Consider the following 10,969-nt stretch of genomic DNA (forward strand, 5'->3'; position numbering starts at 1 on the left):
GCTTTAGCACAGCAGTGGGAGGCTAAAACCAATCAGTGTAATTGAAAGCAGCTCATCTCCAAGGGCAGTGATGTGTTTGGGTCCCGGTGTAATTCTCCAATCAGTGGGATCCACACAGCTCAACAAACGCTGATGCGGTGAAGTCAGAAGCGGCTCAGTGTGACGGGATTTATACTCCATCATGTCGACTCCAGGAGCTGCTTGCACCAGCTTTTGTTTCTGTTTAAACTCCCTCCTAACTTCTTTTAGCTACTAGCTAGTTTCAGACTAGCGGTTTACTGTGGTCGTGTTCCTTATAAAGTTAAAACAGTTCAACCTTTTGGAATATGTGCTTTTTTGCGAGAGTGAGAAATGAAAATCCATATATTAATCGAATGTCTGTACAAGTTGCACATCTTGATTGGGCAAGGTGGCACTCTGGCTTGATACTTCCTGCCTTAAGGCTTTTACACAGCGTGGGCAGTTTTTATTGTGCGGCATAATTTGCACGTCAATATATTTTTTAGAAATTATGTTTTTGTCATGAATACTTTCACATATAATAATAAGATAAATGCTTTTGGAAATCCACATGAACCACTCTTCACATCAGCTTAAATGTGATCCATTACAGCACTCATTTAAAAAGGAAAATGTGTCACTTTTAGAGTCGAAAAACACCAGGTGCAAATGCCAGGAGCCGGAGTTTTTATTAAAACAAAATTATGACTGACATGCAATTAATAGGCTAAACCCAAGGAATCAGAAAACACAAGGCCAAACTGTCAATTAAATTACCTTGTGATCGGTTTCTGACAAGCAGTGTAGCATTTAAAAAGCTATTTCTTTTCAACAGAGTCTGATGCAGCGCTCCCTCCATACTGCACCATTCACAGCAAACTTCACAGAGAACATAAAAACACTGACTCCTTCAGCATGTTAGCATGTCGACCAATCCAACTACCAAACCTATTAGTAACAAGAATCTTAACTTCAGCTGACTCTCCTCTGTTCTGTGTTTGGAGAGCTTAAATCTGGGCGAAACACGAGAGGAGAAGATAATGAGAATTTAAAATTGTATCAGTGGTGCTAATAATAAATATATGTAGGGGAATACATGAGTTTGAATGAGTACTTATATGCACCTAAATTTCCACTTGGCAAATACTTAGGATTTAAATAGGATAGATTTGACTATACGAAAAGCTGGTGCATGTCATTTCAAAGGCTATAATGTCAGGAAATAAAGTTACTTACTTGTTAAACTAATCATATAAAAGTGTGTTTAGCGTGTAATAGTCTGGCCATTAAGATGCATCACAGATCGAAAGAACGTTCAGCTTCAAAAATCAGCAATCGTTTAATGTCCCCTTCAATATCTCATGTCTCTTCATCATCACTTCAACAAATGCATTCATGCACGTATAGTTTTAGGATTAATATTGTCTCAGGGTCTGTGTGATTATTTCTCATTGGTCAGCCAGAGATACTTACTTCAATGTCAGTCACAGAGGCTCATGGTAGAGGCAGTGATAGCTTGAGCCCCGTCCTCCTCCTCCTCCTCCTCCCCCCCATCCTCCCGTCCTCCCCAATAAACCATAGAGTGAAGCCATGGGTGAAATGAGGTGATTCTAAATCCACTGCGCCCCTCTCTCTCTCTCTCTCTCTCTCTCTCTCTCGCAGTGACAACGACGAGAAGCCACTGAAGGGCAGCCAGCACTCGCTGAGCAGAGAGATCAAAGCCGGGGACAGCGGGGACAGCCTGGTGGACTACGGCGACGAGGACGTCCAGTTCAACGAGGACGGCTCCTTCATCGGCCAGTACGCCGGGCGCAAGGAGAAGAGGGCGTCCGCCGAGATCAAAGCCACCACCACCATCCAGACCCCGGCGTGAGGAGAGGAGCCGCCATTCCCCTCCATCGTGTCCCGGACAACGTTCTCATCAAACCCTTCTGGGGGGAAACAAATTAAAGTGGAAAACAGACACGATCCATACCGAGCACACACATTTGGTGTCAAATGTAATGCGTCATTGCCGACTGCACACTGCCACCCTCATTTTATACAGCTCTGTTTTTGTCAAGTCGCAACAGGATGACCATTACTAAATAATGTGTATATATAGTGTATATTGTATGTGCGGAGTGTCTTTTTTTATAATTATTATTACACAAAAAAAATGTAGAGGGCTCTGATTTTATTTTATTTTGTTCTCCATTACTTCAGCTGCGGTACTGTTTGTACAAATGTTAGGAACATTTCACTCTCCACTGCACATCATTATATGCAGCTTTGCCTCTCAGATAAGTGGGAATATCAAGTTGATATTTTTCAATTGCAGCTGACTATTACTGACCTTTTATATTCTAAATGGATTCATTAAATATGATGGAAGATGTATATAAAAGGAAGCTTATTAACTTATTCTATCCAGTGGTTCTGTACCCGACAAAATAACAAGGACATTTACATATCACAAACAGCGAGTCATCAATCTCCCTGTGATGTTAGATGGATATAAATGCTACTACACATAATAGCTACATTTCATTTTTTCTTCTGACAGAATAAATGACGGGCCTCAGTCTGTGCTTACTGTAAACAGCTCCGTACACTGCCAAACCAGATACGGAAGATATTCAAAAATGTAACCCATTTTACATTATTATTTATCTGTTTATTAGAAATTGTTGTGTAATCCAGTTGATCACTTTTATATCCGAATTTGTATTAAAGCACCATTACATTTGAATCCAGTTTATAGACAGAATATTTTACAATGCCACTGTTGCCGATAGCCGGTATGTTAAATGAAGTTGCTCTGAATACTGAAGAGTAATGTTGGGTTCTGAGAAATAATTTGACAATTTGGGAAATATGTCTATTCGCTTCTCACATGTTTGTACGGTAAATATGAATTTACGGCTAGCAGCCGGTTAGCTTATCCTAGCATAACTGGAAACCGTCATCCCAAAGGATAGAAAATCTGTCTACAAATCCATAAGCATGATAATAATATTTCCCAAATCATCAAACTATTCCTTTAAAGCAGTTCTGGAGCTTTTTAGTATTGTACTCCAATAATGTTTGGAGGACCTGCACTGAGATATGTTTTTTATTGAAATGGTAAAAGAGGAAGCGGCCCCTAGTTTGGGACAAAAAACTAGATCCTACACTTCCCATAATTCAACTTGTCGGATAAACACCCAAGCCTTTCGAATTCCCTGCCCCCTGTTTGTAACGCAGTAATTTGCGGTCCAAATGGAGATAACCCCAGTGACATCACTGTGACATCATCATCAGTTTTCTTGACAAAGCACCTCCAGAGCCACAGAACATTATACAACTGTATTTGTCCACTAAATAGTACTCTATATGATCAATAAAAAGTTTTCCATGTGTGAATTGGTGGAGTGCCCCTTTAAGAAGAAAGCGCACAGCACCTCTAATGGTATACACTTTTTTTTTTGTAATCAGATTACTGTAATCAGGTTGTGTTCTGAGATGAAATAGACTGTAGTCAACGTTACATCAGTCTTAACAAGCCTTACTCTGTTACTTCCAATATACTGCCATTCAAAACACAATCACTTTGTCGCTCAGCATTAACATTAGCACCATGAAAATAATTTGCAATGTTTTGTAAAAATTCAGCCATTGCATGTTAAGAATGTTGATTGGTGTTTTGTTTTATTTGAAGTCATTAAAATTGCTTTACTTTCTTACATCCTGGTCATTGTCTGACTGCCTGTTTGGTCCCAGCCATCACTGATGGAAGACTATAAATGTTCTTTATACCTACAGTTCTGTTTGTGTGTCTCCACAGATGAATACATGGGTGGATAAATCTCTGCCTCCATCTCCAGTCAGCAGTCAAAATATCAGACAGCGGTTACTGCTGAAACGTCCTCATTCCCCATAAATAAAATAGAGGATGTTTGACAAATTGTTCCCGTTTGTGGTAAGACTTTAACAAAAGTCGCGCCGGGGTCAAGTCCCTGTCTGAGTCGAGCTTCTGGTTTGATTGCCTCAACGGCGGAGAGAGAATCACGAGAAACCAAAAGGAGAGTGCTCAGACAGGCACTGGATCATGCATCGAGGGCTGTAATCATGTCAGATGGTTGATGGTAGGGAGCGGTGAGTGTCGCTGTGAGGGTTCTCACCGCGTGGGTCGCATCAGCCTCGCGCACTCTGAAGCCTCTAACCGCCGCTACTGTGGCCGCTACTGTGGCAGGCCGCTGCTGAGTAATGACAGCTTTCACATATGCGACCTTCAGGTGTTGATAATGGACCCTCTTGGTTGCCATTTTGAAGGTCCTCGGCTCTTTGGCGACAATGCGAACAGCTGGACACGTCTTTGCACATGCCATCAGCGTTGCGGGGGGAGCTACTCACGGAGCTTAATAACATTACATTACATTACATTACAGTCATTTAGCAGACGCTTTTATCCAAAGCGACTTACAGTCAGTAGTATATTACATATCATTCACCCATTCACACACTGATGACAGGCTACCATGCAAGGTGCCACCATCAGACTCTAACTAACATTCATGCAACATCCAGTCCACACCGATGGCAAGCCTTCGGGAGCAACTTGGGGTTAAGTGTCTTGCCCAAGGACACATCGACTGCCAAAGCCGGGTATCGAACCACCGACCCTCTGATTGGAGAACTACCTTGCTCTCCACTACGCCACAGCCGCCCAATTACTGCTCTCCGTGGAGAACCCTAACCCCGTGGAGAACCCTAACCCTAACCCTTACATCACAGCGAGAGGAATACAGTTTGGACAAAGGGAAATACTTGTCTACAGAAGTAGAACACCCACATGGCCATACGTACATTTAAAGAGTATTTGTAACAATTCCTTCTAGCTCGTGAAGTGGTCACTTTACTAGGGGGCAAAATCCCACTCTTAACAAAGAGCCCACTCTTTGTTAAAATCTAAAGTTCAACAGAAATTGAAATTAAGCTTCAGCAGCCTGAGTCGGCTAAAAGATGTAGCAACATTTAGCTTGTGTTAAGGTTAACAGTATTAACATTAGGGTTTGGGAGAAAGACAGGTGATATTTGGGCTAGAATGCATTGAGTCAAATGTAGAATGTAATCTGATGACAAACAGTTTTCATTGACTAAAACTCAGTTACAATTTTCCAAAACAGCATGCTAGCACAGTCCCCAGATACAGTGGTTGAACGTTGCTAGCATATAGCTACAATGTCTGCAGTATTGGTGCATTATATCGGCTGGTTGGGGGGAATAAATAAATTCTAAAATGACAGACCATGCCTTGATAGTTAATACAGGATGATTATAGAAAACATACAAAATATGACAAAAATGTCCTTAAAAATCAAATTATCCCTGGAGTCCCAGAGTCTTTGACGTCCAGTTGGGGATATAGTATCAAGTGGCTAGATGCATATAAATCAAAGCATGCTAGCATTTATGGATACAGTCAAGATAGTACATTTCACTTATCAAAATGTATGGTTGATGTTGCAAAATTATGGACTGTAAAGGCTTTGCAGATTTTGCAGTGTAAACAATGTAAATGAAGATGTGATGTCGATAGAACCCTTGAAAGCTTCAAAATAAGGCCCTTGGGATTCTTCCTCAGGTGGTCTGGGAGGTTTCGTCATCCTTCGCTGCAGTGATCGTCCATTAGCAGCAACCTTCAAAAACAACAAAATGACATCCACCAAGCTAAATGAGATGTCTTACAGATATTTGTTGAGGGTTGTGGGGAGCCACAAACGTTTTCAAGAGTTATGTTGAAACTAAAGCTCAGGTCCACTCAGATATCAGACGCCTGGCTTCAAGTGAATCTGCATCGGTAAATTCTTTGGATTGACAACTCATAATATAGCCATCAAAGTAAGTTTAAGTTATTAAGTTTAAAGATTTTCTTTGTTATTTAGACGAGCCACCCTTAGGCCCATGTAAGTGTGAAATAAGCAGCTCTGAATACATGACGTAGAGCTGCTCTGAGCGCACAGGGTGGAGCCTATAGCACTCTCACTTTGGTTCAGCATTAGGAGGAGTTAATAATCCGTGTATAGACAGACCCTCCCTCAAATGACACTGTACCATCCACGCTGCAATAATGGGTCTCTAACGCTCATAACTTACCCTGCCCTTTATTATCATAGCATTTAGCTTTATGTCTGTGTGTGTGTGTGTGTGTGTGTGTGTGTGTGTGTGTGTGTGTGTGTGTGTGTGTGTGTGTGTGTGTGTGTGTGTGTGTGTGTGTGTGTGTGTGTGTGTGTGTGTGTGTGCGCACACTATGAAAGGCCTCGCTACTGGAGCTGCATATGTAACATGTTTCAGACGTTTTTTTCCTTCTTTTAACTCATTGAATAAAGAGTTGACATAGCACTTTTATGGCAACTTTTTTGCAATAAAATATAAAAAAATGAAGTCATAAAGAAAGGTGCCAGAAACACGTTTCTTTTATACAAGGTAGAGAAATAATTCACAAAATATTTACAAGGAGGATTTTTTCCCCCTCCTTCTCCACACTTACGTATTCATGGGTTTGCTGTTCTATAAGAAAACACAATGTATGAATAAAGATTGATGATTCACATGAATTATCATTAATTAAACACATTCTGATTCCAGCTCTACTTAACATACAGACATTAAAACAAACCTCAATCCAATCATTTAACTTGCAGAACAAAAGTGTATTTCAAAAAATGTCAAACTATTTATTAATGCACAACTATGAGCTCTAATTATTTACTTACTCCTAATATTTTTTTGCTCCAGTATGACTGGTTTCTGCACTACATCAGTTGGTCAGCTGGTGTTGATGTAATTGGGTGAGACTGAAGGAACTCAGGGATTCCCTTTACACATGAGCAATGTTGGCTAGCTTAGCCCATTGAGCTTTGACACCAACATTTACTCATCAACTGAATGAGAAAAGCAAACATACTCTCTCCGACAGCTCAGCTTTGCCACCTGCAACATCCTTTCATCCATCCATTATGTTTAACGGCTTATCCTGTTCAGGTTCACAGGGCCGATCCCAGCTGACATTGGGGAAGGTAGGACAGGTCGCCAGACTATTGCAGAGCTGACAATGAAGACCGACATGCTCACATTCACACTTACGGCCAATTTAGAGTCATCAATTAACCTAAGCGGCATGTCTTTTGGATTGAAACTCTCTTGCTTCGAGGTGATGGTGCTAGCCACCACAGCAACATGCAGCCCTACTTGCAACAATAAGCTTGTATATATAGAAGCAGGAACTTGTTCCGGTTTAATCTACGCACATTTCAATGTTAAGCATTTTTTTATTTTACCAACGACTGGTTTGTTCTTCTATTCTTATTCAACTGTTGCTCAGAGGGCAATCTATTTCTACCCTTTCAGTTTTCAGTCTGGTTCAACCTTTTGTTCTTCATGTACAAAACATTTCATTTTTTAGTAAACTCTTCATACAAAATATCATACATACGTAAAGAGGACCTTCTACAACCGAAAGACATGAAAGACACAAAAGAAGTAGAATAGTTATCCAAGCTATCTGACAGTTCTGAATGAAGCTTTGACATTATTCCAGTCTTACTGCACATGATTGTGTGCAGTCTGACATTGTCTTGCAATGTCTGGAAACATGCTTACTGTTGTGGAGCCCCCAGACAATAACCTTGATGCAGTGAGTATTATTCATTAAAAGGCATAGGCCTGGCACCTGTCAGCACAAGGTCAACACTAAGTTCTACTGAATGTGGCAGGGTGAAGGCACTTCACTGAAGAGACATGGTCTGTGGACTCCAGAAGGATGCATGTATAATGTCAGCCTCATCAAAATCCTCCTTTAGTCCATGATGCAGAACATGTTGGGGATGTTGTGTTCATATAAAAATATCAGATTCGTAACAGAGCGCAAGAGCCAGTCTGGCCACGCAGTGAGTATTACCTGAAGGACATCGACACCGTGCACAAATCCTGATGCTATCTGATGTGTGTTTTACACAATTCACAAACTGTCAGATGTCTGTGCAGTGACCACACATACACACACATAAACACAAAACAAATCGAGTTGGCAGAGGAGAAAATCAACGATCACAACTGAAAATGGGAGGACTTGTAATTGGCGAGAGCCAATTTCCTCCATCTCTTTTTTATCTCAATGTCTCAGTCCAAGTCCTACCATTTTCAGTTGTGATAGTTGATTTTCTCCTGAAAGACACAAAAGATCTCCATCTAGAGATAGATATCTATCTATCTATCTATCTATCTATCTATCTATCTATCTATCTATCTATCTATCTATCTATCTATCTCCATCTCAATATCTCCATATCCATCTCCATCTCAATATCTCCATCTCCATCTCGATATCTCCATCTCCATCTCCATACAGGCAATGCAATGAAGGACAGTGCAGTCAACAATGAGGTCACAGGCCTTGTCTGGGCTGACTCTCAGGAGGTGGAGGTGTAGAGGTGGGGTAGAGCCACTGGAAACAGGACTTTAAAAAAGACTGAATGCCATTTCTATTCAGGCCCTTACTCTTGCATAGGGAAGGTTGAATGTGCTGTTTTGCTGGCTGGGGATCTGCAGACGGAGTAAGTAGAAATGGCTGACAGGCCTAACCCCTCGTCTCCCAGCAACATGCCGGAAAAATTCACCCGAGAACACAAAAATGTAAATGCTGGGACCCAGCAGTCTGCACAGGTACGCCATCCAAAGAAAATCCCCAGAAACACTATATTGCATTGTAAAGCCCCTCTGAGTATGAGTGCTCCATCATCTATGAATTTGTATAAAAAAAGGGAACGACATAAAGGAAGAAACTCTTGTGTATATACGACTGTATATAGTGCTCTTATTACAGTCTTCACTGAAAACACCTTCGCAACTCAGCCTTTAATTGGCGATATTACTTATTCCAAAAATGGCTATTTGTCAACTGCAATAGCCTAATATGTCTTCATAAAAAACACAATATAACTTACAATATCAATAACAATTGTCATATGAATATAAATAACATATATAAATAGTATGTATAAATATATAATAACGGTCACATTGTTAAATTATAACAGTATTTCATTGTATGGTAATATGTACCTGTGGTATTTCAATGCAAGCTGATAACAATTAGGCATAAAATACATACATAAGCACTTGTAATATCTGTGCCACTACTTTCATGAAACCGAGTCACAGCTAGAAATCTGCAAAATCTTAATCCACCATCTAGGTTTTGTGAAGAATCCCCTAGGTGAACCTCGGTTATGCTGACTTATATGAATGCCACTATCAAACCAACATACACATTATGTTGGGCACGTCCGGGTCAAGGGGGTCACATGATTAACTTGACGATGATGAATTCAGGTAAACAACCCCAGCGGAGAACTTGGGATGGAGGTGAAAAGATTAGCCTATAATGTGAAAGCCATAAAGTAGCCTACAGTATGATATTCAACCAGCCTTTTATGCACAGTACCTTACATATAATTCCATGACCCCCAGTCCATTACAATGGCAATGTCAAAGGCTTAGAGAAATGCTATATTGTGTGTCCGGACCTCTAATGGAATTCACAGGGGGTAATAGAGGCGAGAGTCTCTCTACGGGCATCGCCATTTGTTCAGTGATGAATAGAGGAGAGGGAGGGTCAATGACTTAAAGCACAAGGTGGACTTTTAAGAGCTCCAATGACATGCAAATGGTCTTTTTTTTTTCTTTCCCAGGAAAAGCGCTCCGACAGCGGTTCACCAAAATCCGAGTTATAAATAATACGTGACTAAAAATCAACGTCAGAATTGCCTCGAAGGTCTCACACTGGAAAGGAATCGCTGCATTAAGTAAAGAGGAAAAAAATGGACCCTTTCCTCTGCCACATAAATTTCTTCCCATGTTGCCAAAAAAATAATAAAAAATGCCGCGAGGCCGACATCACAGAAGCAAAAGGAAACGGTGGATCCAATTATCATTTTACAGTGCAGGGGTGATAAAACGTCTGCATGCCGTTGCCTCATAGCAGAGGACTTCATATTCCTTGATAAAGCCAGACATATTACAATCTGTTTCTTTAATAGACAGACGCGTAAAGCCACTTACCGGCCTTTTTGTGGTCTACGTCGGAAATTATAAGTACAAATCAAACCGGTGGATGTCTGATTCATACAGTCGGGTAATGAGAAATTCTGCCTAACAGTGGCAGCGGGGGCTCTGCGCTCCAAAGCACCGATTCACCAAATTTCCGGTGCAAGCACAGTCCTGTGACTCTTTCAAAGTGCTCAGGCGTCTGGAACATCTGAGGGGGCCGATCGCAACGTATTGCGCTCACGCCTCAAATGAATTGGTCCCCCGGGTTCTCCAGAGCTGTCAGCAACTCACTTTGTATGAGAGCTTCATTCATCAACACATTTTTTGCCCTGTGAGCAGCAACTCTTAGAAAAGTAGGAAAGAAATGTAGCAAAACTTTTTTTGGGGCTCGCCAAATATCCATGTGGCATTGTGGAACATTTGCGGGACTAAATCATGAAGTCGTGTCTGTCAGACTGCTTTATTTCTCAGGTGAGGTGTAATACCAATGTTCTCTCTTCTAGAGAGGATGGGTGGATGTTTTGCACCAGTTTAAACATTTTACAGTTTAGAAGTCTATCTAGCTGAAGAGGAAGTATGCATTGGGCTTTATTTATGTCCTTTATCTTTTAGGAAGTTTCCTGGAAAGATTTAGTAATAATTATAAGGAATATATTAATTTCACTGAAGGACAAGCACCATTAAAAACAAAGTACATCTTAATTGATTTTCCATTTTTATTGGAAACTTAATTCTCCATATATGCTGAAGTGTTCTGAAGCAACGCCCCTTCCAGAGTTATTTTAACCCAAAATATGTTTTTTTTAAAAAGACTTAATGCATGCAACGAGCGGAAATTGACAAATGTTGATGGACAGTGGAATGCACGAAAAATGAGGCAATTACTTTCTGTGAGACC

General features: G+C 40.8%; 1 protein-coding gene across 1 annotated transcript in view; it reads left to right on the forward strand.

The window, feature by feature from the left end:
- chl1b (cell adhesion molecule L1-like b) overlaps nucleotides 1-3,696 on the forward strand; it is a 68,079-nt gene extending 64,383 nt beyond the window's left edge. Inside the window, exon 26 of the mRNA XM_054616370.1 lies at nucleotides 1,663-3,696. Within this exon, the coding sequence (XP_054472345.1) occupies nucleotides 1,663-1,873 (211 nt within the window). The 3' untranslated portion in view covers nucleotides 1,874-3,696. The remainder of the gene's footprint in view (nucleotides 1-1,662) is intronic.
- The last annotated feature ends 7,273 nt before the right edge of the window (nucleotides 3,697-10,969 follow it).

Source organism: Anoplopoma fimbria, chromosome 17, assembly GCF_027596085.1.
Source record: "Anoplopoma fimbria isolate UVic2021 breed Golden Eagle Sablefish chromosome 17, Afim_UVic_2022, whole genome shotgun sequence".
NCBI lineage: Eukaryota > Metazoa > Chordata > Actinopteri > Perciformes > Anoplopomatidae > Anoplopoma > Anoplopoma fimbria.